Genomic DNA, 27,403 nt, shown 5'->3' with positions numbered 1-27,403 from the left:
ACACCGCTCAGATCTCACACGTGGTCACGATCGTCTGTAACATCTGGCTGAATCTAACTTTGCTATTCAGGAATGAGGCTGAATATATTTCACTGGAGCGAATTCGTGAGAGAAACAACACGAATGTGAATAAATCCCCTCCAGACTCAGGAGGGAAGAGGCTCTTTTCACAGAAACACAGACCTGCAGCGCTTGAGGAAAGATGTGTTTGATCAGCCTTGATTTAGAAAAACGCACCAAAGCAAGAAGGAGTCATTAAAAAGAGGAGGAAGCTGGATGTGAGATGCTGGTGTAGAACTCACTTCAGAACCAGAAGCCATTCTGGCTGTAGGTCCAGAAGCACCTGGGGACGCGCTTCGTGGGAATCTAGCAGGGACGTCCAGCTGCGCACATTATTCATCCACGCGACGCGTCGGCGTGCGTGCGCACACGTGCACACGCGCATGCAGACAGTAACTGCGAGGTCATGTGTGCGTGCTACAGTAGCCTCTCTGACAGCAGACGACACGCTTGCTCCTTTTTCCCAGCGCCTCCTCCCCCACCGTCCTCCCCCCCTCTGTGTCCAGCTGAATCGCAGGAAGCGTTGCTCTTTGCAGAAAGAGAGCAGTTCATTAAACAAAAGACTCCGCGGACCTCGCCTCCTCCTTTAGCCCCTTCCTCCTTCATCGTACTCGCTAAAAAATAAAGGCCTGGACCTCAACCCCCCCCCCCCCACGCACTCACGCCGATGCTCCGCTGCTGCTCTGCGTGTGCAAGCTCAGCACCGAGCACAAAGACCCGCAGTGACATCAGACTCATTCACACTGTGTCCTCTGTGCATGCTCACCCAAGAGGTGCTCTGTTTAAAGGGGCTCTGCTACACACATGCACACACATACACACGCGCGCACACATGCACGCGCGCACACACACACACAATCCCCCGCGATGTGACCGGGACGATGTCCGACAATCAAAACCACATTCAACATTAATTTCCTCCCATTTGAACCATTCCGTTTGTAAATAAAAGCGTTGCTTGTGTCCGAGCAGCAGAGCGGATGATAACGGGAGCGGTTCAGAAGGCCTGCTCCAGCTGACACATGATGAGAGTCCGATAAGAGGGGGAATGCAAATGTTCAGACTGAAGCGCCTTTCATTCCTTGACCCAGTACATACAGATGAATTCAAATAAATACAGATCTGTGTGTGTGTGTGTGTGTGTGTGTGCGCGCACGTGCACGGGTGGGCGAGTAGGAGGTGGAGGGGGAGCTGACGACATTCCAGCATTTTGGTCACAGCTTCACGCTGTATTTCCTTCTCACAGTGCAGACGAGCTGGAGCAGAACAAAAGGATGGGCCGAGTGTTCAGAGGGACGCGGCGGCTCAACGGGTGTATTCCACCGACTCGTTGGGAGCAAGAGCCCGTTCTGCAGCAGCAAACGGGCTCTGACAGGCAGATTCCTGAAATGCTTCTAAATTAAGGCCCCCGGGCTAAACTTTCAGGTCGGTTTTGGTCGTGACTGCGTCGCGTCAACGGGTCCCATCATCACCTCATCATGCAGGAAGCAAACAGGAAGTGTGGATAGTCCAGAAGCGGCCGAACAGGAAGTCATTCTGCAACAGCAGCACGCCATTTAGCAGCGCTGATGCACTGCACAGGAGTTTATTAGCTCCCTGACAGGAGCTCAGCAGTCAGCGCCGTGGCTGCTTCACGGCTCATGAGAACAACGGTGACATCGCTGTTCAGGTCTATCGGAGCAAGAGGCTGGTGTTGAATCCACAAGGTCGAGTTTAAGCTCATTACGGTCGTGAAATGTTCAGATCCCGCGATCGCACAGGCTCAAACGGGCCGCTAGAAAACACAGACTCTGATACGCGTGTTTGGTTCTGAAGGACGGCAAGAACAGCAACAACAGCAAAAAACAAACAAAAAAAAAGCATGTGATCAGCAGGAGCGAGGAGGAAGTGATGCACAGCTGCGGCCGGCCGGCGAGGGCGTGTGCCTCGTCACGTTTCCTGCTGCTCTTCCCTTGTTCGGCTGCCGAACGCTGATTGAGAAAGAGAGCGAGAACAACAGAGGTCGATGGACGGGGGGCACGAAAGTGGAGAGCGGGTGTAAGAATGCGTTTGTGAGGAGATTACGCTGCAGCACCAGTCTGTGACAAGCACAGTATAGGACACACACACACACACACACACACACACACACACACACACACACACACACACACACACACACACACACACACACACACACACACACACACACACACACACACACACACAGCCCCCCCGGGGAGGTGAGTAACCCAGACTGGGCCTGTGTGGCAGCCCATTAACACACACAGGAAACAGGCCAGACTGGTAGCCTACACAGGACATACGTCCAGCAGCAACACACCTTGTGCGGCTCCCATTTGAAGCCTTTGTGTATCGGCCGTGCGGCGACGGCTCCACTGTTGTATTCTTCTGCTCCTGTATTGTTTTGCTTTGCTTTGACTGACTTTTTTTGTGTGTTTCTCTGCAGCTTTATTTGGGTTCATGAAAACAGAGAAGGCCAAAAGAAACGCTCAAGGACCATTTTGACTCAGCTGAGCGCCCACCAGCACTGAGACGACCCGCTGTGCGTCACTAACGAGACCCCGGGTATCGACCTGTGGGGTCCAAATAAACACTGAACATGCTGTGTTCTGTTCACAGAGCTTTGTTGTTATGCGAATTAACTTTATTAGTACAAATATACAGAGTCACACAGGGCTGAAAACTGACTTCCTTGGTTGAGGAGAAGCCTCAAGGAGGAGCCTGCCAAGGTGAGAACACGCAGCAGCAGTCACAAGGTCACAGACAACAGCAATGAACAGATTGGTCCTTGTGTCTATTTATACACAGATGCACAGAGGCTGCACAAGACGTAAAGAAGCGGCTCCTCCGTGTGAGACGGACCAGGACCAACACGCAAGAGGGCTTTCACACCCAGCGCACAACCCCTACGTCAGCGCGCACAGACACACACACAATCACACACACACACACACACACACACACACACACACACACACACACACACACACACACACACACACACACACACACACACACACACACTGCATCAGTGGCATTTACAGCGTCTCAGTGCCAGCCCCGACATAAAGCTTTCAATCTGGAGCAAATGCAGCACTCAGCGTAAAATCAATGGGATGAGATGGTTCAGATTAGGAAACTAAAAAGGAGTCCAGTCCTGAGTGACTGGAGCGTTCTGATGCTGCTGAACAAAAGTCAGCCATTACATTACACGCATCTCGCCATGTTTAAAGAACCATTGACCTGTGTTAGTCTGTGTTTGTGTGTGTGTGTGTGTATGCGTATGTGTGTGTTTGTGTGTGTGTGTGTGTCTGTCTGAGTCGGCGGGATTGTAGGTCATGTTACTAGTTATGGGGACATTGTTTGGGAAGTGCAGACACTGTGGAAACGGAAGCTGGCAACTCAGACTGACTGTGTGTGTGTGTGTGTGTGTGTGTGTGTGTGTGTGTGTGTGTGTGTGTGTGTGTGTGTGTGTGTGTGTGTGTGTGTGCGTGTGCGTGTGCGTGTCTCCAACCACTTGGAGACGTGTACTCTATGCAGCCTGCCCGAGGGCAACACAACATGGGAGCAATTAAACACCATCCCCTCTTATCGGCGTCCGACTTTCTCTGGGAAGCAGAAAAAAACCCCAGTCGTGGGGAAAGCCGTCACTAATAAGGCAGGAAGTTATCCTCCTCTGTTTGTTTATGGGCTTCCCGTTTCCCGTGAAGGCCACAGACGCTTCCAGTGGCACTCACGGGGCACACACACATGATGAGCTCGCCCATCGGCACTCATGTAATCACGGGGGCGTAATTACGCTGTTTGAAGGTTCGCGGCCGCAGCCCGTGTGCTATTTGACCCTCTGTGCGTCGGGTCGACGGCGTCTCCGCACACGCAGATGGAGGCCGCGGCGCGTCTGTCACCTCGGCCCACTCGGCTCCAGTCCGTCAGCGGCGCAGATCAATAACGCGGGCCGAGCAGCGGCCGCCAGCTGTCCGCGCCTCTGCCTTTTCTGTTCCTTTACGCCTTTTCTCGCCCCCTTCTGCAAACGCCTCCCACCCCACTTCCTGTTACAGTTGTCGCCGTGAACGAGCGCAGAAAAGGGGGATTCGCTCGGCGGCCGACTGACAAATGATTCTGAAACCTCCCCTGGGGGGGGCGAGGCCATTGGCTGCGAGGCTCCTCATAAAGGGCTCCTCCAGTGCGTCAACCCCCCACTCAGAACTGGGGTAAGAGGACCTGAGAGGAGCCCACTGTGAACAATGGGCACATTTTACCATTCCTCTGGCACTGCTGATTCTGATGTGCACCATAAGAGCACGCGCAGGGTCAGAGTGGGTTCTTCCCCTCATCTGGACACGGCCCGACTGGCGGTCCACCGGCCGGCGGGGCAGATTTGTGCTGTGGAGAGCGGCTCTAGCCCCCGAGCGGACAGTCCCACCCAAGTCATGCCGCCCAGCAGGCACCGGCACACAAGTGTGTGTGTGTGTGTGTCTGCTAATATCCCCTCACGTGAGTCCAAAAGCTGCTCCTGGGCGCTTGTCTAACAAAAGGCAGAGGACCAGAGCGGCCCTTTGTGCGCGATTCAAACCCAGAAGGAGCTTCCACGACCCGGTTGTGGTTCTAACACCAGGCCGAGGTGGGACTGCAGGTAGCTGCCTGGAAGAATTGCAATACAAGACCTGGTGAGGAGAGACCCCCCCCCCCTCCCTCCCTGCACCCTCGGCCCCAGAATAAACGCTCCGTTTACCCTTCACAATAAAACACACCTTGCCTCATGCCGTGCAACCAAAACACGGCGATAGCGTGACACGGACACGCGCGCTTCCTTATCAATACTGTGCAGAGCACCACCCATTGCACGGCAAGGTGTAACCCGCTCCAGCCCACAATGAGTAGCAGGCACACGAAGAAGAACCGCCGCCGGGGCCCCGCTGGCGGTGCGCAGACGGGCTTTAATTGGTCGCCGGGACGCGCAGACACAATGTGGGCTGCGAAGGTCGGCGGATTTCCAGCGGACGGACGGACGGACGGACGGACGGACGTCGCGGGCTTACCTCAGCGCAACCTTCACGCAGCAGTCGCCCTGACTCGCCATGATCGCGTCCAAGGTTCGGCGGCGCGATGTGGAGACTGTCAGCGACGTCGGGTGCGTCTCAGTGCGTCCTAACCGTGCGCTGCGGCTGCGGCTGCGGCTGCGGCTGCGGCTGCGACCGGGGTGGCGGCGGCGCTGGGCGTCTCGGGTCAGTGGGACCTCCTGTCTGCTCCTTCTTCTCCTCCGCGGTGACGGTCATTTCTGGCCCGGCGCCGGTCGTCACATGGCAGCGCTGGAGCCGCGTCGTTCTCTTTCCGTGCTCGGTCTCGGCCGCTACATCCTAATGGCTTAAAGTGCGTACGAGCGAAGCGCACAGCGTCTCCTGCGAGAGACGCGATCACGCTGAGTGAGCCGAGACCGTAAACTGGAGAGGGAGACGCCGCCTTCACGGACTGTCGGAAATTACACACAGGCTATCAGCGCCTTCTCTTAAATCAGTTCTTACTAACGAAGCGTCACTACAAAGACTTACTGTAGATAATTAGACATTTATTTTGTTACCACTTTTCTTGGCGGGCGTGCCCAAAGGGTCGATCCAACAACTGGTCCACCTACATTACTTATATAAGGAGACTCATATAGGAAGCATCAAAGGTCAAAACTGCAACAGCGGAAGAAGTAAACTAGATTTGGTCCCCCAACAGGCTGTAAGTCAAACTCCCACGCTTCCTGTAATGCAGGAAGTGACTGCCGTTACCGTTTAAATCCAAAAGGCTTTTCTTTGATATATGTGTCAGCGCTGAAATGATCCCATAAGAGCCTCAAAAGACATTATTCACATGTTTCTCCGTGGAGGGTGCTTTCACATACAGTAGCAAGAAATAAAAAAACTAAAAATAACCCCTGAACTCTAAATAACCGTACTACTCTAATTACTTAAGTAAAATGGCCTAATTTTACAGACTATTACTGATGCCTTAGCATGTAAACAAATCTCTAATGTAGTAGTTGGTCATAGGAGTTGGGAACTCATTGTTGAAAACTTTTGTTGTTATTGTAATGTAAGTGCAACGACATTTCCCATAAAAGAGTAGGTGTGTAATTGTTCACATGTTGTGTTGCCCTCAGGCAGGCTGCACAAGGAGCGCGTCTCTCTCAGTTGTTTGTGTGTACACATTGGGATTTTATCATGAGGGCCTAACATATACACACACACATTTTTCATAATTACACAGAACAGATACACATATTACACATGCACATTACACATTACTAAATACATTATGTGGTTCTCCGTCAAACAAAATGTAAATAAAAATAACTTTAAATGTAAACTGGAATTCAAATAAATTTTTAATCTTGTTTTTGTTACGTAATTTGATGCTTTTTGAATGCTTACGTCTGAGATTATCTTTACTATAAATGCACTTTGCACGATTGTCAGCTGTACGAGTAGTTCATGAACGCATCATACTAGCACCGGATGGGCAGGCGTTAGAGCCAACAATTAAATATGTCCCGCCTTCTTGCCACCCCACAGGCCAATCAGGAAGCCGAACGGGCTCGTGTAGCCACGCCCCGCGGCACACCCACAGCGCGCAGTAAAGATTATGCAAACGCACTGCTCAGCGGCTGCGAGCGGCGACCTGACATCTGTGGCCCGTTAAACGGCCATAAACGCAGCCCGGCGGAGAGGAGGGGCCACCGGTTCAAACACCTTCGGGTCAAAGGTCGAAACGCGTGCAGAGGCAGTCGTTGGCTGGGTCTGAATGGGAAGTTACACTTTCCTCACTTCCCGCTCTGACCCGTCACAGTTCTTCAAAAGGGGAAGTCGTTTCTCTTAACGGAGTAAAAGCATGTTCTCGTACCGTTAGTCATTAACATCCACCTCCCTGCGTAAATGGAGCCCGTGTAGTCACGTCTCAGAGTCAGTTCAGCGCCTCCCAAACTAAACAAGGCTCTGAATAGATGAGGTAAAAAATGATACATGCAAATGGTCTCGTCTCCTGGCAGCTTTCAGGGGCATGATTCAGGTCTGGCAGAGACAGTTCCGGCCTTAGCGCATCATCCTTCTCCAAACTCATGACTCATGCAAACAGGTCAACACTGACGCTGTGGAAATCACAGTTATGTCAGAGCTGCATCCGATTCATTTATGTCTAGAAAACGATTAGTTTCTGCCGCCGTGGTCTCCTGACTTCCACCACTGTAGGCTCCACAATCCACAAATGGCTGCGGAAAACCACAGCTTATGAGTGTGTGTGTGTGTGTGTGTGTGTGTGTGTGTGTGTGTGTGTGTGTGTGTGTGTGTGTGTGTGTGTGTGTGTGTGTGTGACCCGAGGACCAGGTGGTTATGTTACTGCTCCACAGGGCACAGCGCCGGATTCCACGCGAGATAAAGGTCCCGTTATGAGGATAAAGCCGCAATCCTCCAAGGTCCACCAGAACCGGGGCGACGCACACGCGGCCGGTGCACGATCCACACACAGCCAACTTTTAAAAAGGCAACTCAAACTCAAACTACTACATAATTATGATTCTAAATATGCTAAATCCTTTTGGTTCCTCTGCAGGCGTGTTTACAGTTCTCAGAGCCACTCTCCCTGCGTTCCCTGCGCACGCCACCTCCTCCACCGCAGCGTATCCCATGTGAAAAAGCCTATTTCGTAACGGCTGCGTGGGCTGTGACGCCCCGAAGATATTTTAATATTGTAATTGCCAAACTGAAGCGTAATCCCCACATTTAGGGCTGCGCGACGTTAAAATAGCAGCACCCCTAATTGCACAAGAGGCGTTTGAGGACAATCGGTCCAGCCTCCGTCGGGTTGTGTCAGTCACGGCTTCCAGTTGGTGCTTTGCTTCTTCCCCCCAGCAACACACACACACACACACACACACACACACACACACACACACACACACACACACACACACACACACGTAGCTAGTTCGCTCTTTATGACTGCTCCACCTAACTATCACATTACAGTGACAAAGACAAGAAGTGAGCAGAGAGATGGGGACGGAAGATGAAACTGCTCCCTGATGTATTCTCCATTCTTTTGATGTGTCCATAATCCTTCACATGCGTTTTCTATATTTGGCTTTGAAGCTCCATAAACTAATCCCCGCCATTCTTTACCGTAACAAAACTGTTTCAATTGGCCGGGATTACGCAGACGCACACTTGAAGGCTGCCTGGCTGAGAAAGAGGTGCGGCGGCAGAACCGGGCGTCCAGCGGATGAATTACCCACAGCTATTTCACGTGGATTTGCTTTTTTTTTTTTTTTTGCCTTCCTCCCTTTGCCCGTCGCCGTGGACGTGTCTGTGCTGGAGGCCTGCGTGCGTCTGTGTTGGGTTCTGGTTTTATGGCCACCAGCTGCAGTGGGACCCTGCAGAGCGGGTCCTCGCCAGCTCTTGGCGGCGCGACGCCCCCCGTGGCGCTCTGCACCCCCCCCCCCCCCCCCCCCCCACCCACTGCAGAACTCAGCTCACGGCCCATTCTGTGGAGCAGAGACATCAGAAATATTATGCTTAACAATCTGTTGATGGACGTTCACAACCTATGTTAGGATTCAACCAGCAGCTAGTTACCATATCTCTGACTACAGATAGTGAAGCTGTGCCAAAACCTCATCTTAGTGAGGTTTGTATTGGACGGACGGTGCCAGGACGTGGCGCCAGCAGAACCCACGGTGCCAGAACATTGGATGTGTTCTACGAAAACAACTGAAGTGTTCTCCATCATCCAATCAAATCAAGCAGCAGACACTTTGCTCTTCAAATGCTTATTCACCAGCCTTTAATGGCATCAATCAGTAGGAGTCATTTTTAATTCATTTAATGTGCTTCATAAAGTGCTTGAGCCCTGATAACTCAGGATGCAGACCCTCCCCTCCCCGTGTGTTCAGACACAGATCAGCACAAAGCTGCACATCCGCAGTGGATGAGTGATCGCTGACGACCCACCCGAATTGCGACGTCGGTCCCCGGGGCAGGCGCTGACCCACACCGGCTCCGCTCGGGCCTCGGCTGCTTCCTGCTGCGCGGGCGTCTGGGTCGGAGGTCGGGGGCTGCAGCCTCGGGGCGTTTGGGAGAAGCCGCGACACTCGCCGCCTGAGTTACTGCCGCCTCGCAGGGCGCGCGGCCGGGCAGCAGGTCGGCAAGGCGTGGCCGCTGCCGGGTCGTCAGCCCTGAGCGCTCGCTCACAGCGGTACCGGCCGATCGCTCGCACGTGTGAAGGCCGTGCATATGATCGGTACGTGTTACAATGTCGCCGCGGTGAAAAGCAATACTTATATTTTACAGTCGTTTTCATTATTCCGTCTCCATCTTGAAATAACACTGGGAAGGATTTGATTGAACTCCAGCTGTGATTTTAATAGTTCGCGAAATTAAGATCACTTCCTCTCTTCATCTCACTGTCTTTCAATTAGTATAATTACCTTTTTTATTCTGTGAGAGCCCTTTAGTGAGAGCATCCTGCCCCTCGTTTCTATGGAAATGGCCTCTTTATAAAGAAAGGCAGAGAGGGACAGGAAGAGATGCTGAAATGGCAGAAAAGCTTCTTTGTGCTCTCAGAGGCTCTGAGGGCATAAAGGACACACACACACACACACACACACACACACACACACACACACACACACACACACCTTAGGCAAAATGGAAGACGAGCATCATCCGACTCCTGAATCCTCTTGGATATAGAGAGATCTCCCTGAGGACACATGTAACGTCTCGTGTGTGTGGACAGAGCAGCATGAGAAGGGTTTAGATCCCGATTTGCCATGTTGTGGTCCACAATAGTTCATTTGTCCACTCTGACATGCAACAAACATGTGGGATTGCAATATGTCTGTAAGCGCCAACACACACACACACACACACAGCTTTGTTTCCTCTCCCAGTAGTATTGTACACATGCAATCTCATTTCATCCTGTATTGGAAAATTGGATTGTTGCTCCTGAATAACCTGATTATAAACAGCCTCCTTCACACACTGGAGCAGAATCACTTAATAAAGCTGAGGGCGTTGACACGGATGTGATCACACTTGTTCTCAGAAAAACACGTGTTCACGCAGACACACACTATCTACAGTATATATCAGCCCTTTTAATGTACCACATCAAAGATAATAACTGGGCCAAACAATCAATTAGTCTTTGTCCATGTCAGTATGTTGGTTCAAATATGTCAGTGTTGCGCATGTAAAAGGCTTCTTAAATTCAATTAACCCATGAGTTGTCACAGCACAGGACATTTAGAACTGCTCACATGACTGAAAATAAATCACTACAAACATTTTTACGATACATATTCATTATTAAATCAAATGCAACAGGAAGCAAAGAACGGCAAAGAAAAAGAAGAATATATCTCTACACATTGATTCATGCTCTTTACTTGTAACTGTAACTGCTTTAGTTAATAGTCTGGGGAAAGCGTGATACTTGGTGCCTTTGGATTATGGCGCCATCTAGTGTTTGACGTCAGTACATTCAAGGTACTGAGGCCTCACAAGGTTAATAGTTGACACAAACCCCACCAGAGGTGATTAAAATGTACAACCCTCAAGTTAAAATCATAACACTGGCGACATAAATATTTCATTTTACCCGTACTCCGCTATGAAAACAATATAATTACTCAATCTTATTTACTTAAGTAAATTAAATAATAAATATAAAGAAGACAAATGTATTGAATATAAAGTTATCTATCGACCTTATGGAGCTCAAAGATTAGTCAAAACGTTTTACTATAAAGTAAACATTGTGTCCAATAGAATCTGAGAAACCTCAGATTAGTTACAGACTCAAAGGAGTTCAGCTTTGAGGATGAGCGCAACCCAGTGACTTAAGACACAAGCTACTTAAAACGGGACGACTCCATCTCCTTCTGTCAATATCTTAAATGGAAAGCAATAAGTCAGATAATGAAGTGATCGCCGTCGTTAGAGGGGAAGCAGCCCGGTCCCTCGGCTGCGCGTGCGGTGGATCTTTTAACCATTAATCATTGATGAGCGCAGCCTCCCCCGGAGAGGAAACCCTCGGTCCTGACACCAAACCCGCTGCCGGCGGTGAGGAGCGTCCAGAGGTGCCGAACAGGTCCAGCTCACGTCTGCGCAGCACGGGAACGGGATTAAGTCGCTCCCGCAGGTGTGTTTTCCAGCAGTGGGCGGCCTCAGTAAAGAGGATTTTTTTTAAAGGGGGGAGCTGTGAGTTCACTCCTTAAGCGCTCACGGGGACGTTTTCTAGTCACCTTTCAAACACTGAACCACATCCAGGAGGTTTTATTCGAGGAGGCCCCCCGTCGCCATGCTGCCGGCTCAGGAAGCGGCTAAAATCTACCACACCAACTACGTGCGTAACGCGCGCGCCATGGGCGTCCTGTGGATCGTCTTCACCATCACCTTCGCCGTCATCACCGTGGTGGTGTTCATCCAGCCCTACTGGATCGGGGACAGCGTGCACACGCCGCAGGCCGGCTACTTCGGCCTCTTCCACTACTGCATCGGGAACGCGCTCACCTCGGAGCTCACCTGCAAAGGGAGCGCGCTGGACTTCGGCTCCATCCCGTCCGGCGCCTTCAAGACGGCCATGTTCTTCGTGGGCATCTCCATGCTGCTGGTGGTGGGCAGCATCGTCTGCCTGAGCCTGTTCTTCTTCTGCAACGCGGGCAGCGTGTACAAGATCTGCGCCTGGATGCAGCTGGCCTCCAGTGAGCCTCCGGTTTGACAGATGATAGGGACGGGGATCAGCGGGGGGGCATTTGAAGCTGCGTAGCCCTGTAGGCAGATCAGTGTCCATGCTGACCGTCATCACTATAGTAAAACCACCAGGTGCGTTTGTTGTGGCTGATTGGTTTAGCAAAAAAAAAAAATTAACTGGGTCACATGCACTTAAATTCAAATTAGTGCCTCATACGACGATACCTTCTAGTCAATCCTAACACTTTATGGACCAAATTAGACCCTGTGTTACAGACGGTGAAAGAAAAGAAGACATTTGACCCTTAGACAAAGGAACAACACAGACTAACAAACTCCTGTGGCTTTAGTTGTTTGATGACCTCAGTTAAACCGTTCGTTTGGTTGCGGCACAGACCGACATTCGTCTTGAGTCTCCTGAAACGCTGGCGCGCACAAACGCACGCGTGAAAGCCGATTCTGCCTCTGAAACATGAAGCAGCTTGTGAACAGATGCGGCAGCGAGTGAAAGGACGGGCCTGTAATGAGACAAATGATGAGATCAACCCGGAGGTGTGCCGTTACACTTTCTCCTCTTTCCTCACACACACACACACACACACACACACACACACCTTAACCTTAATACGGGTAAGGTTCAGGTAATTGGGACCAAATATTTGGTTATGATGGTCACAAGGTGGATATACAATGGAGTTTAGGTCTGTACAGTATATTGTGTTGTATATACACGTTGAGCCTGTAACTGAGCCAACTCTTCATCTGATAGTGCACATGGTGAGGTGGGACGGCACAAGGCTGTCTGTCTGCACAGATAAAACAAAAAGTTGATCTTTCAGGAGCTGCGATGCTCCAGAGTTGCTAGGCAACACAGTAGTATGTGCATGAGTATTGTTATTTGTGGATGCTGCGGGCCGAGAAGCTCACATGCTGACCGTCCTGCCCGCCCTCCTCCTCCTCCCTCACTTAGGTACGTGCATGGTGATCGGGTGCATGATCTATCCTGACGGCTGGGATTCGGAGGAGGTGAAGCGCATGTGTGGCCAGCGGACTGACAAGTACACCCTGGGCAACTGCACGGTGCGCTGGGCCTACATCCTGGCCATAATCAGCATCATGGACTCGCTCATCCTCTCCTTCCTGGCCTTCAGCCTGGGCAGCCGGCAGGACAACCTGCTCCCCGAGGACTTCCAGGTGGAGGAGAAAGGTATTGGAGCAGGGGGGGGGGGCAGGAGTCATGCTGCTCGCTCGATGATGGGGAGACAGATTCAGATGTTTTTGTTTTAGCTGCCGGTTTCCCCCTCAAGCTGTTCAGTAACACTGCTTTTCTCTCAACCACAGATAACGCATAGATGTCCTGTGAGCAGCGGCAAACAGATGGAAACTGGACAGATTGAATGTTTACATGTATTCCAAGGATTCAGGACAGTAAATATATAAGTCATGGATTAGGCAGACGACAGCCCTCAGAGTTGTAAGAACAAAGAAATTGAATTTAACTGCAAATGATCACAATTTTGATGGACTGTTCACACAAAACATGGGCCTTTTGCCTACACATGACTGGGGGTGTGAATCTGTGAGATAAATGAAAGCTCAGAGAATGCCCCCATCCAGATCTACAGAAATCAAATGTTTGGAGACAGAATGAGAGTTTAATTGCACAGTATTTGTCCATGTGACTTTCATTTCATGTTGTCAAATGTCATATTAAAAAATAATTTCAAGTCATTTCTTTCATTATTAAATGTGATGATCCATGAGGGGAAACAGCGCAGTTTGAAAAATGTTTATTCTTATTACTTACAGAAAACAAATGAGAATTTATGGAGATTGTATAGAAAAACAATTACAATGGTTTTGAGGAACTCTTAGCACTGGGATTTTAGTAGAGTCCATACTTTCAAATTCAACACCTATGTACTGTGGAAGCTCAACTTTCATACGGTGGGAAATCACCCGAACGTTCCTCAAAACGAGCGTTAAAAAGAGTCTGAACCTCACAGACCTTGTGCCTTCACACCACACTGGCGGCAGTCTCTCCTAAACACGGCGCAAAGCTGATGCTGCAGCGGGACAGAGTAAAGGCGACTCTTTGGTACGCTGGACTGCACACGAGACAAATCGTTTATTAGCGTACAGTACGACACACAGCCTAGTCTTTTAAATGGACAATAACTAAAAAGGTGTGAAACAACGTTTGGTAAGTCGCCTTTTTCCAAGAGCCTCCAGTTTTGTCCACATTTTGCTGTAGAGTGCTTTGCTTCCCCCAAAGATGCCATGAATTAATGTTGATTCTAAAAATACCTGTATCAATAAAAATGTTGCACAGCTTTGATCTCCTGAAAATAAAAGGGTTTAGATGAGTCTCGCCCCAAACGTGGTGCACAATATTGAGATGGTGCCGTCTGTATACAGATGTACTGAAGCGTTTCAGGCTGAAGCTAACTTAATACTGCTAAGAACTTCACTAGACACGTCGCTAGCATTATGCAGCTATGCCAAGCTCTTTGCACACATTTGACAGCTGAAGCCAGCAAAGCTTAACGAACTGGCAGACAGAGATGGATTGGGCCAATCTCTGACCATCGGTGGCGACAGCACGGGGTTCTGATGGTCCTGTTTCTGTGCAAGTGCAACTTGCTTTTCAATCCGATGACATTTATAACCTAGAGCTAAAATTACAGACAATAACTCACTGCAGAGCAAGATGTGGGTCGATAAGCAGCTACTGAAGAAAACAAAACCGAAATTGAGTTCTTTCTAGAACCAGTGTAATCCATACTAAGCCAAAGCCTCAGCAGCAGCAGCTTTCTGTTTATTGAAGGTATGTGTAGGAAGCCCGAGAGCCATGACAGGAGGGGGCAGGCACGGTGCAGCCACAGGCTCTAGCAGAAATTAATGTGCACTGTGTATATTTTTAAGCCTATTGTTGTGGTGTGCGGGAGGCGCCTCTAAGTTGCGAGCCATGGGTGGGAGAGGCACTGGGCCGCCGTGGCCCTCCTTTCAGGCACCAGGTCCAGCATGGGCGCGAGGAAGCTGCTGAAGGAGTGAGCGTCTTCTTTGGACCACTCGTACTTCTCTACCAATACGTCAAACAGACCCCACGGCTTCAGCTTGGTGATGTGACGCAGGTCACCTGGGGGGGAATGTTACACTTAATTGATGTGTGGTGAACTAAATAGTTTACATGTTACATAAATACACTGCGTCATCTCTGAACTAGAAATAGCTGCACTGAACTTAATTTGCAACTTCTACCCTGGAACCGAGCAGATGGCTGTTCCCCTGAGCCATCAGGTGCCCAGGCTGAAATAGCAGCTTTGCACCAAATACCTGAGCATATTTTAAGAATGTTCTGTACTGGATCCTGCTACAAGCAGACAGCTGGCGGCGGGAGAGGCCGTGTTTACCTTTCTTGGTGAAAAACTCCTTGGAGTATTTGCCTGCCAAGATCAGCTTCCGAGGAACTTTACCCAACAGCTCGATAATAAGCGCTATGTGATCTAGAGGGAGGCAGAGAAACACACACATGCTGAAAAAAAAAAACACAATTACACAAATAACTGGGAAAATGTATTCCCTTTACACGTTCATCATTAATTGTAGAAAGCGGAAGGTGTGATTTTTTTTTTCCTACCAGTGTTCTCTCTAGATTGTATTGGCACAACCTCCAATTAATGTGCAATTAACACTTAAGCTTTTCTTCTAGAATGGCCTTTAGTTAATCAGACATTCTACAAACACTAACCTTCATCTCTGGAGTAGTCTTCTCCTGAGTGGGGCTCAAACAGATAATCTCCAGTAGCCAGCTCGAAGGCCTAGGGAGACACATACGCCTGATTTAGGGACAAGCAGGTCGATGGGATTATTATGGCTAGTGAGGAGATGCAGGACGTGTTTGATGGGAAACTGTAAAGGGCTGTGTTGTTTTGTTCCAGTGTGAAGTTGGTGTAGCTGCTCAGGTATCTTGTATTTGATTTACCATGCAGGCTGTGCTCCAGATGTCTGCTGGCGTGCTGTAGCCAGCTCCCATCAGCACCTCAAGAGAGCGATACTGCCGCGTCTGAATGTCATCTGTGAAATGTTTATGCTGTGTGAAAGAAGGACAAAACATGAATGCTGACGCAAAGAGAAAAAAAAATTCTTTTTAGGTCTAAAAATGTCAGATTCAAAGCACAAACAAAAACCCTCATTGGAAATTGTTAATGTTTCTACACTCACCACCCAGCAGGCGTTGCCTAGGTCAGCTATCTTAACCTGCAACTTGTCAGCATTCAGAGGCTCCAGGGGGTTTACCAACATATTGCCTGATGCTCCTGAAAAAGTCAAGAGAGTAAAACAAAGTTAGAGGAGAATGAAATACGGAAAAGCAAGGATAAGTGAAATTGAAAAATGCTAATGTAACTGGAAATCTACAGAAAAAATGTAATCTGGCCCACGGTTTCTGACCGACCGTGGAGCCTCACAATTGGTCGGCAGAGAATATCGGTTACCTGCAACACTCCCGAACACTCACTTATTACACGACTCCAGTAAAAAGACATAATTATTGTTTCCTCATTAAAAATGAATTATTTCTATAGTTTAAAAAGCTTATACAGATCTATGTAAAGTTCTTTTGCAACTAACCCTTCTGACTGTCTTCATCTTCAGGTCCACTTTTCGTCTCCCCTTGCGTGTCCTTTTCTTCTTCCTTCTCGTGCTTGTCTTCTTCGTTCTGATCTACAGCAGAGTTCAGGCTGATGGACACTGGGAGTTGCAGGTCGCTATTCGAGTCCTCAGTTGAGCCATTACTGGTTGGATGCTCTACTTTGTTTCCTAATGTGCCGTGGGTCTCTGTGTTTTCTGGGCAGTTGGCATTCTGCTGGTCCTCCTGCTCCTCTGTCAACCGCTTGGTCCCATCCGCCTGGCTCTCTGGGCTCACCTCGTTTTCTGATGTAGAGGCGTGGCCGTTGCTGTTTACGTCCATCCCGTTGACCTCTTCTGCCACACCTTCCCTCTGTTTATGTAGCTCAGGCATCTGCTGAGGCTGCTCCTCCGGTGTGGAGTCTGTGTCAAAGCAGCAAAGATTCTTCGATCAAACGTCTCACTAGGTACAGAGTCATTTTTAAACTGCATTTAAATATATTCTTTACATCAGATGATTCACAACTCCACCTTTGTTACCTGTGATAGCAAGGCTAGGGATGTCTTGCAGGGTGGCAGACATGGAAATGGTGGCTGAGGACGTTGTGTCCTCAGTAGTCTCTGTTGTTGTGGTTGTCTCCTCATCGTCCTCCTCTTCCCCTCCTTCCGGTGTTGCGCCTCCCTCCACCTCCTGGATCCTCTTCTCCAGCAGCTCTGCCTGCTTCTTCTGCTTCTTCTTCATTTTCTTCTTCTTGTTTTTTGACATTTTGGCCATCTGCAGGAAGGCAACAAGAAGTGACCTTAGCTGAGATGTTTGCACGTCACCTCATTTATGATCTAAGAAACATAACTTACTGCTTTGGGAGCGGGGGCTGTGCTTACTGTGGGAAAAAAAGAAAAATCCTTATTAGGAATACATTAGTGAATGACATATGGAGCAAATCCTTCACCTCTTTATAATTAGCATTCTGTTGGGGTGGCTCAATTGATTCACACCAAGCTGTACTAATAGAATCCCTCTGCAGAGGCACTCGACTCACTGGGAATCACAGTACTTTGAGCAAACTAATAATTTCCATAACCAATCCGGGGATGACTCATAATGACACACAGCTAAGCTCTCTTATTAGAAACGTACACGTGCTTTTAGGTCAAAAGCCATGAGTTCCTGAAGGCTTACGTCACATATACATCAATGACAAAGCCTCTTAATGTTTTTAGAAATCTGTACCACCTTAATGGATTAAGGTTCACCATCAAATTAAAACGGTGTACATATCCTCATATAGTTAAATGCTAGCTATTATTGACATAGACTCAAAACATCAATCAATAGTCAAAAGGAACTACTGCTGACATGCTGATGGAGCCACAAAAATTGCAGAAAAGCAGAGGAAAAGAAAGTCTGTGACCTGCAGAACCCGAGGGAGGTGCAGCACCAGTCTTCTGCCACTGTGTAGCTTCGGCAGCCATTTTCTTGATGTAGGACTCGTTCACAGTGAGCAGAATGTTCTCTGGCTTGATGTCTGTATGGATGATTCTACACTTGGAGTGTAGGTAGTCTAAGCCCTGCAGAACCTGCAGTAAAACAGACAAACAGTGTTTTAACAGGCTTAACCACAACATAACAACAAGCATCCAGCACAGAATATGATACAGTAAGAAAATTTGAAATGTGCAGCTGTACCTGCCGTATGATGCTTTTAACACAGGGTAAGGGCAGACCTTGATAATTTGATTTGATTATCCATTTGAGTAAATGATATCCCAGCACCTCAAATACCATGCACACATCTGACAGCATGATTAAGGAACAATGACAAATGAGCTCCATGGGGACAGCGTGAAAAATAAGAGGATATAATGTAAAATTGTAGTAAACTTTGGTCAGCCACATTACCTGCACTGTGCACCACCCTGTCATTGTCATTAGCTCTTTATGTCCATCTATGTGGCACATCTGGCCTTTGAGCATGAATGTGTAAATTGAGGCGATGGAGCCTTTCTTTTAGATGTTCAACAGCAAAGTAGCTGTTTGGCCTGAAATGAGTGTAATCAATGTCTCTAAGCCATCAAACTGAGCTAGCAACGCCAGGAAAAGGAGAGCGGAAGCTATCAAGTTGCTGAGGTTGTATTGTTTCTATCATTCAAATAATGAATGTACTATTTACAGGTCATCAAAAAAAAAAACTATAGCTGAATAGGAATAGAATTTTATATTTCGTCCCTGTCACTAGCACAGATTAGCATTAGGATAAATGTTGTGTGCAGAAAGGCAATTAATAAAGGTTTCTTTTTCTACAGAGGATACGAGAGCCGTTCATTCCAGAAATTTTGAAGTCATCTAGAAGCTGCACCACTTTCTCTCTGTTGGGGTCATTGGGATCTGTATTTCTCACCTGGAAAGACACACACAGAAATGCATGCTGTAAGATGCGAGTCCTGGAGTGACTGCAGCACAAGCTAGGGGGGAGATTTTGTGACTCACAGATTTGAGCAGTTTAATCTCATCCAGTGCCGTCTCTGTGTAATGTTCAGCACTTTTAACAACCTTCATGGCCACAAAGCGCTTCTCCCTGGAAAACACACGCAAAGTTAGGCCACATGTTATTTTCCTAAAATAAAAGACTAGACATTTGCATTCACCTCATTTTCAATATAGTACCCAGTATTTTAGCATTACATATTTTTTATGCCTATAACCTTTCAAAATTTTCTGGCTCTCTCTGATGACTGTAATTTTGTCTTCATGGATGTTGCACCAATTCAGGCTAGTTGTAAAGATCCAGACAATATTTTGTTTAAATAAGGAACAATTTCTGCAGCAGCAGACTCAGTTTGCTGAAACCCAACTAGCATCTTTTCTGCACGACCGTTTTAGTTTTTCAGAGTTAGGGTTTTATCAATTAAAGTCCACTTACGGGATGTCCCACGCCAGCCACACAGTGGAGAAGTGCCCCCAGCCCAGCTTACGAATCACATGGTATCTGCCATTGAACAGATCTCCAATCTTCACATGGTGATATCCACCTGACAAAGGACAGAGATACTCAAACGATACAAGCTTCTCTGAGTTGACAGAATAAAGTGTGCCAAAGCATTCCGATAAAAACGATCTTATGCAAGTTCATCAACTTATTGTTGTGCAATCTATGACAAGCAGGAACTATACTATTAAACATTTGGAGAAAAGGAGAAGTCAGAGAGGCCCTACCTCTGCAGTAGTCATTCGGGTCTTCCTGCTCATCGTCATCTGAACCCAGGATCTCCTCATCCTGCTCTGGGAGGGGAGAGTCTGCCTGACCTGGTTGAGAACCGCCTCCTCGACCATGAGGCTCTGGTCTAATCGGTGGAAAACAGAGAAAGACAGTTGCTGATGATCACAGAGAAGAACTGTGGAGATATGAATCAACGAAGGGCAAAGGCTATCATTCATACAGGTTATGTTTATGCCAAAAAAGGTGCTGATTAATGGCAATGGAAAGACATGGTAACAAAATGGTTCCACTTTGATGTGTGCTCAGGTGTGAATGGCCACCTGGGTAGTGATGAAACAGGGGAATTATAAAATTTAGGCGTGAGATCTTGCCTTAACCTTCCTTTACCTTTGGGACAATTAAGTAATAAAGAACACTGGAGAATGAGGTTTCTATACATCTAATCTCCTCAGATTAGACCTTTATCAAACATGCCCTATTATTTTGGAGCAAAGGTGCAAAAAGGCAAAGATAATAGCCTGCTCAATAATTTGGAGTTTGAGAACAGCTGCGTCCAAGAAGCTAACCGCAAACAACCACGGATTTCTCAAGTTGCGAAAGATGTCTTTAAGGCTATGGGGAGTGCTCTCTGCCAGGACACAGTGTACACGGAAAAAAAAAACAGTATAGATGCTGAAAACGTCAGTGAGCCATAAAGACTAGAACTTGGCAAAGATTTTGTAGCAAATGTGAATATAAATGAATAAATAGTAGCTTGTGGGTGTTTATTTAGAGGTTTTCCAATTACCAGAATCATTTGGAGATTGTATCATCCCAAGACAGCTCACACATGCATCACTAACTCTGATTTAGATTAAAACCGGATAAATCATTTATTAGTTTAGTGTCCTGTAAATAAACCGCAGTGTCAGCGAGCAGGAATGTTTCACTGCCTGGATACACACTAGTCTGCAGATGGACAGGTGCCAACACGCACAGACTTATGCAGAAACTTAGGTCACTGTGAAGGACACAAAACACAGCAGGAGGAACAGCAGAGTCCAGTGTCCTGATTTAGAGAGCTACAGAAGCGTGGGGCATTTCCGACTCATAAATTCTCCATCGCCTCCACTGAACCACTCACTGCAGAGCTCAAAGTCACTTTAGAGGTTACAAACTAAGTGCGATGCACATATTGAAATAGCAACTCCCCAGTTGGTGCTTAAGAATCGCTGCTGCCCAACAGCTACTATGAAACACATGAAGGGGAGACTAATCCTTAAAGCCATCTACAGCAAATCATATTAAACAACATCATTAAACATCGATGGTGGAACAACTGATGTTGATCCAACAACGCTTAACTGGGCAGGTTGTGTGCCACAAATGCAACAAGATGTAGCACTAAATTATTGAAACCAGCCCTCCAGTAGCGCATAAATGGCAACATACTGAGGAGCAATAGAGGCTGTGTTTGTTTGCATTAAAAGTACACACACGACAAATATGAAAATGAAGAGGCTCCTGTTGATTCAGGGGGAGCACTGTTTAGCACTGTCCATGGTGCTGAAAGGCGACGTCGCACTGTTGCCACCTCTCACTAGATCCACACCACTAAGTCTGAACACATCACCAATTCACAAGCACCAGTATAGCAAAACACATCACCAATTCACAAGCACCAGTATAGCAAAACCCAAAGATGCTCACCAGGCATTTGTTTTGCAAGCATAAACTAATAACTTTGGTCTCTGCTTCTTTCTGCTTAGAGCTTGTATGAGACAGGATGTTTGATGTAGCAAACAATATTAATATTTATGCAAAGCTGAAACATGGAGCTGGTGAGTCAACTGTCTACCCAAAATATTAGGCAGTACCAATATGGGAATTACCAATATATAAGATTAAAATATAAATAAATATTGGCCTGTTGGTACAGCTGTCTGGCTCATGTGTAGGAGGCATCCTCTAAGGAGAAAGACTGAGAAATACATTTTGATTATTATTCATCCTGCGTCTATATTTTAGCCATCTGCTGTGAGATTTTCTCTTGATTCTTCAAGGAAAAATGTGTGACTGGAGGGGGTATGCTCACATTTCTCTTTTGTTCAGACTATTGTTAACTGTAACAAATGTCTGGGCCTCCCTACAGCCTGAGGACTGCGTTGTAATGTGCAACACACTGCTTCAGCATCATGTAGATTTGAAATGCAACAATTAAAATTACTTTGATTACTTTATAAGTAATAAGAACCTCAAGTCTTTCTGCAGTTTTACTGTGTCACCTGCGTGATTTTGATAAAACTAGAGCACACCTAATTGTTCACAGGGTGTAAGATTGCCTTGCTTCTCTTCCTACCTGTGTCTCAATGAAACAAAAACCAAATCTTACAGGCATATTGGGTTTATAGATTTAAGATCAAACACAGATATACACAACACATTGATAACTAAAACAAGACTAAATTATTTATTTTCATTCTTGAAAATAGATTAAGCAGCCATGGTTGACCACATGTCTAAATTAACTTTCATGTGAAGGAATGAGAAAACAACAACACAAACCCTAGATGTAGCTGTTGAAATTAACACTAGGATGAGCAAGCGGAGAGCAAAAATTTGATGGAGTGACAGAATGGGGGAGGTTAGAGGAACAAATCACAGAAAAAGGAAACATTTTAACAACTGTATTCACACTGCAGTCGATCATGCAAGTTGTAGATTTTTCATTCCCCCTTCACTGCAGATACGTTGACAACTGGGCAGACAGTTCGATGCCCTCTAATTTCCACACCTGAACAACAACAACAACTGAGCTGCTTCATAGACTTCTGTGACACCTGAACATGTCTCAAGATAACCTCCAGATGCCCACACGCACACACTGCGCTTACCTGCAAGACGCACGGATGCCCATGGGATGTGATGTATAGGAGGAGGACAGGTTAGGGCAGGACAAGAGAGGAGCGAGTGCAGGTGTTTAAGGCTCCGCTCACTCCATCCGCCAGGCAGAAAAAAAGCAGGAGGCAGGAAAAGTGTAGTGGCAAAGCAGAGATAGCCGTTCTAATAACAGCAGCGATTGCGCGAGGAGGAGGAGGTTGTGAACAGAATTTAAAAAGAAAAAAAAAAACAAAGAAACGGAGGAATGTGGAGTCTGTGCTGCAGGCTGAGTCTTGGAGCACATTCGCTGACTCTCGCTCACTTTACCCCCCTCACATTCACTGTCTTTTTCCTCTCTCTGTGTCTGACCGAGAACTCTCCTTGGCTGTCGTCAGCCTCTAGCCCCGCCCCCTTCACTGACAGCTGGGAGATGATTGGGTGATGCAGCCCAGCACTGCATTGCAGGTGAGGGACGACATCAGCCCCCCCCCCCTTTTGTCGTGGTCTGACCAAAACAACATTGTTCCTCTTTCCCCCCTCCTCAACTGTCCATAAACATCCTCATCATCAGGCCCCCTCCTCCAACTCACTCGTCTGCCATTCTGAGGATTCATTCCCCATTCTTTGCAGTAAAACAGCAACAACTGTTTTGGGTGCACATGTTGTGCGCTCTTTTAATTCTAAATGTAGATGCAATGAGTAAAGACTTCACTATAGAACTGTTATGCTTTTTTAAACTTGAAGGGCCAATAAGATGTGCAAGACCAGGGCATTGGACTTAAAAATTTCCTTTCCACCAGTGACGTAACATAATCCTTTCCAATAACCATATTTTACTCTGGCAATTACAAAGCTCACTTTTTTATATATAAACAATGCTCAGTTTCAGTGTCAGCAACAACCATGCCTCGTTTTAACCTTCTCCATCCATCCCATTCAGTAGCAGAAACATCCACAATGTTTGTTCTAATAATTATTTAACATGAAGGAGTTATTTCACTATAACTAGCATGAACATTCTTTGCAACTAGACTGTCTCATGGAGGCTTACTAGCGCAGTGGTAACACTAGCTGGGAGCTAAATCATCCATATTCCATAAATCTATATTCAGAACCAACATGCCCAACCTAAGAACTAAATGGGAAAATTTATTTTGGCAACAAAAACAAACGTTTTCCCACAGAGCTTCCATTACAAGCTAAGTATTATAGCTGCCAAAATGTATTTAAGATATTTAAAAGTTGTTAGCTGATATAATTAACACAATTTAGTTACTAATCCATATATTGAAGTCAGAATATACATAAGTGATATTTGCAGATGACACTATTATGCCACAAAAGCGGGCTAAAATAAACCTGTCCTGTTATAGAGAGAGAAGATGCTGAAAAATATGTAAGAGCAAGACTGAGTTGGACCGTTAAAACCAAAGTGAAGGGGTAAGACTTGGATGGTTAGAGCGTGTGCAGAGGGGGGATGGAGAAGAATGCAAGGAATGGGGCTGACAGGAGGACATGATTATAGTCAAATATCCAGACATCACACCAAATTACTTATCCTACACTTGAAGCGCAGGAAACAGCTCCACCTTACACCACTTGGATTAGTTAATCCTTAAACTGCCTTGATCACAGCGACTGGAATAAGTGGTCATGGCCACATCTCGCTGTGGGATAGTGATTGTCCAATTAGAGCTAAAAATCTAAACAAACAAAGAACAGCATCTTCTCCCCAACATATCTGATGTCACAAAAGTTGTCTGTGACCCTTGTTTCTCCTGGTTGTAGTTTCAGTTTCCCGTCCAGGTGTAGTTCTCTTGATCGAAATAAGGCCATACAGGAAAAAAGAGCTCTTAGGGATGGAGTCTGGCCAAAAAGTTTAGATCAACCACCCCTCCTCCTCCTCGATAAAAATCAATGCAAAGTGCATGGGCAGCAGAATAAAGAGGCAATGCACACAGAGTGTAATGAGTTTGCTGCAGAGCTTAAATTTAGGGAATCCAAGTGTGGTTGTGGAGGCTTATATTTAAAAAAAGGTTACACTACTCTCATACACAAACACACAGTGTTTAATGAAAGAAGAATAAAGAGAAATACAGACAGGCACACTCTCCGAGCACAGCCCCCCACCAGCTGAACCACTGCAGGTTTTCTTAATTCACTAATATGAATCTCACGGCACAAATACAAAGACACAACATTCTCTTCTCCTGGAGCGGCCCCCTTTCATAATCAACACAGACAAACACTTGTTTATTTTACTTTTGAACCCATCACGCTGGAAAGGAAGGCTAAGGATTAACCTAGAGGATGAGGACAGAGTGGGTGAAGGGAGGGGGCGAGAGAGAGCAAGAGATGTAGTGGGCTGCAAACCATAACAGATTTGATGGGTTATGTAATCAACTGCAGCTATGCTGGGAGAGAGGAGGGCGAGATTAAAGCAGAAATACTACAGAGTAACTACGCTGGTAAATACTGTGTGTAGTCCTAAAATTACAGCTGAGGCACAAAATACTATAGACGTCACATCTGAACGGACTGCAAACATGAAGAGTGTAATGAAGCAAGTCAAAGATGAGGTGAGTGAGCTCCCTTTAACACTGGCAGCACAAATGCATCAGGGACCTCACCAATGTTGTCCTTCATCACTTTGCAACATACAGGCAAACAAACCAAAGAAATGCATAAGCAGGTTGGTAGAGAAACAACAATGAGAATATGGTCCTTAATGAAAAATGGAAACAACCATTGAAGTCAACCAAGGTCTAAGTAAACTGGCATTTAAAAACCACATCAACACTGAAAGCCCACAACTCTGACCCCCATCATCACATTCAACAGCAGAAATATAAGCACTTAATGCTTATTAAAGACATGAGAACAGCTGCACTACTCACTTGCATGTGAGGCCACTGGCTAGTTTCACCACAGCTGTATTGATGGAGAAGATCCAGTCCAGGAGCCACATGACCCAGGCACCAGGCTCAAGCTGCTACACTAGTATACTGTTAAAAGGCGACACAAGCGGGTGCCATTAACGAAACAGCCCTGAACCACCCAGAGTCAGTTCTGCTCTGTCCTCTCCCCTGGCTCCTCCACTGAGCAGTGGCTGCTGCGTCCTCAGCAGTCACAACAGAGCAACTGACACAAGGGAGTGGGAGGGAAGGAGCGTGATGGGTACCAGGGCCAGAGAGAGAGGGAGCGAGCGAGCGAGAGTTGAGGATGCTGGATAGTTTCACCAGAAATGATGCATTTCCAGCTACACGCTTTTGAAGTAGGTTAGTATTTAGGTTGGTATTTTCAAACCTTTGAGCCCCACCCAAAAAAACCATCAGTCTCACGCAGGTCACAATGCCTGGCACCTGTTATATTAACGTCATCTGCCACAAGTCTTTATCCCTCAGCTGCACGTGAGACACATGAGAACACGCAGTGCATTGGATTGCTGCTAGGCTGGTTAACTTTGTTCATCATTATGGTCAATGTATTGTTTTGGAAATGCTTTACATGTTTGATAGCGTTTAGCTGTGCGGAAACATAATGGAGTCTTAATTACTTCTTAAAAAAGAAGAAACCTGTTCAGTGGTGTGGCCTTTTTGTCTTATTCACAGCCCAAGCTGTTTCTCTACATGTGACAAGTAAATAAATGTCTATTAAACACAAAATTGTTGTTACTTCCCGTCTCATGAACGTCAACTCAGCCAATTTGACAAAGAATGTGTTAACGGTCAGTCTGTTGTGTACGTTTGTGTAGAAATTGTGACAGACAGTTAAAAAAAAACTCATATCGTCTTGTGTTATTTTGACAAATGACTGATAAGAGCAGCGTTCGCAGATGACTGGGAAAAAGCAGAGCCCTTATTAATAATGAGCCGTCTGTGTTTCCGAACCAGCAACAAATTAACTACGACACTGGAACAAGAGCCCTTTGTGTGTTTGTACACTTACTTTTTGCCCGGTTTCCTGTGCTTTGTTCTTTTCTTCCTCGCTTGCAGCGCGAGCACTGAAAGTAGAAATGCAGCTGTTACAACATGCGCAAACACAACGGTCCCCTCCGAGCCTCACAGCTGTTCGGCGCGTTTCACCGGCGCACACGAGCATCGCCGTGGCCCTTCACGCAGGTGTGCGTGCCGGTCCCCTTAGCCACTGTGAGCGGCTAGCAGGTGACTAGCTGCGCTAAACCCTCCAGCGGGCGCCCGGCGCCAGTTAGCTGCCGACAGTGAGCCGCTCATCTCCACCGAGACTAGAACACGTCTCATCCAGTATGCGCTGGACTGGTGGTAAAACGGGAAAACTCGTTATACACTTTAACATGGACAAAAGTTTAGCGCGTCCGCGTTCACATGCTAGTCTGACGGCTAGAGCTAGCATACGGTTAACGCACACACGGACACGGGAGCGCGTGGTCCACTTGTACTTTGTTACTTTTTATCAACTGTTACGCGGCCCGTTCCAACGGCGTTTGTCGCAAACCTCGTTGCACCCAACAAGACAAAGCGTGTGTTTGGCACGTGCTGCCTGTAAAAAGAGCACATTTTGGTCTAGTTAGCGGCGTTACCTTTTCGCTCCATGCTGGTAACCAGTGAAGGGCTAAGCTGCGTTCACGGACGGCTGGAAATGTTCGAACTCCGAGTGCGCGGAATGAACGACCCAACCCCGGGTGATGCGGAGCGACGGGGGCGGAGTGAGCGAGTGTAGGGCGCAGGAAGTGTTGAGATTTTATTTAAACTGAACTTACACAGACGTGAACTGCCAGTTATACTGTAAATTCTTATGAATTTAGGAATTGTTATTATTTGGTTGTTTTCTATCATTAACCACCATATTCTATATAAGTTGCTGCAGATGCAGCATTTACTGACTCAACAGAAAAGAACGTATTTCTTCTTTTACTTGATT

The 27,403-nt window shown here is 47.1% G+C and overlaps 3 protein-coding genes across 15 annotated transcripts in view; 1 reads left to right on the top strand and 2 right to left on the bottom strand.

Annotated features, from left to right (window-relative positions):
• Window positions 1-6,009, bottom strand: part of kif21b (kinesin family member 21B) — a 39,973-nt gene extending 33,964 nt beyond the window's left edge. For 10 of the 11 annotated variants that reach the window (XM_029151249.3, XM_029151254.3, XM_029151253.3 and 7 more), the window contains exon 1: window positions 5,103-6,009. In XM_029151249.3, coding sequence (XP_029007082.1) covers window positions 5,103-5,143 — 41 coding nt within the window. In that variant the 5' untranslated portion in view covers window positions 5,144-6,009. The remainder of the gene's footprint in view (window positions 1-5,102) is intronic. The other variant, XM_029151250.3, reaches the window with a different exon arrangement.
• Window positions 6,010-10,837: 4,828 nt separating this feature from the next.
• lhfpl5a (LHFPL tetraspan subfamily member 5a) lies at window positions 10,838-13,529 on the top strand. The gene is made up of 3 exons (XM_029151265.3): window positions 10,838-11,809; window positions 12,769-13,005; window positions 13,140-13,529. The coding sequence occupies exons 1-3, from the start codon at window positions 11,407-11,409 to the stop codon at window positions 13,148-13,150; spliced, it is 651 nt and encodes a 216-aa protein (XP_029007098.1). The 5' UTR covers window positions 10,838-11,406; the 3' UTR covers window positions 13,151-13,529.
• A 44-nt stretch (window positions 13,530-13,573) lies between these two features.
• On the bottom strand, window positions 13,574-27,215 carry srpk1b (SRSF protein kinase 1b). Of its 3 annotated transcripts, none has more exons than XM_029151260.2 (16): window positions 27,063-27,215; window positions 26,453-26,507; window positions 19,642-19,769; window positions 19,349-19,457; window positions 18,916-19,003; window positions 18,739-18,826; window positions 18,115-18,221; window positions 17,840-18,005; window positions 17,283-17,308; window positions 16,968-17,202; window positions 16,431-16,850; window positions 16,023-16,117; window positions 15,784-15,891; window positions 15,550-15,619; window positions 15,212-15,304; window positions 13,574-14,937 (listed from the first exon to the last, which is right to left on the bottom strand). In XM_029151260.2, exons 1-16 carry the CDS (start codon window positions 27,073-27,075, stop codon window positions 14,753-14,755), a joined length of 1,986 nt encoding a protein of 661 aa, XP_029007093.1. In that variant the 5' UTR covers window positions 27,076-27,215; the 3' UTR covers window positions 13,574-14,752. The 3 variants fall into 3 exon arrangements, with proteins under 3 accessions (XP_029007093.1, XP_029007092.1, XP_029007094.1); XM_029151259.3 differs by lacking the exon at window positions 27,063-27,215 and adding an exon at window positions 25,402-25,509; XM_029151261.3 differs by lacking the exons at window positions 26,453-26,507; window positions 27,063-27,215 and adding an exon at window positions 22,519-22,891.
• Window positions 27,216-27,403: the final 188 nt, after the last annotated feature.

Source organism: Betta splendens, chromosome 5, assembly GCF_900634795.4.
Source record: "Betta splendens chromosome 5, fBetSpl5.4, whole genome shotgun sequence".
Lineage (NCBI taxonomy): Eukaryota > Metazoa > Chordata > Actinopteri > Anabantiformes > Osphronemidae > Betta > Betta splendens.
Note: the sequence above shows the minus strand (reverse complement) of the source record. Positions and strands in the feature narration are given on the sequence as shown.

Excerpts from the sequence above, each read along its gene's own strand:
- lhfpl5a (XM_029151265.3), top strand. The coding sequence starts at position 11,407 with ATGCTGCCGGCTCAGGAAGCGGCTAAAATCTACCACACCAACTACGTG. Across the intron at positions 11,810-12,768 it reads CTGGATGCAGCTGGCCTCCA|GTACGTGCATGGTGATCGGG; the intron begins GTGAGCCTCCGG and ends TCCCTCACTTAG.
- srpk1b (XM_029151259.3), bottom strand. The coding sequence starts at position 25,472 with ATGTGGCTCCTGGACTGGATCTTCTCCATCAATACAGCTGTGGTGAAA. Across the intron at positions 18,222-18,738 it reads TTCTGGAATGAACGGCTCTC|ATGTGTGCATGGTATTTGAG; the intron begins GTATCCTCTGTA and ends TCATGCTGTCAG. Across the intron at positions 15,892-16,022 it reads TAGGCAACGCCTGCTGGGTG|CATAAACATTTCACAGATGA; the intron begins GTGAGTGTAGAA and ends TCTTTCACACAG.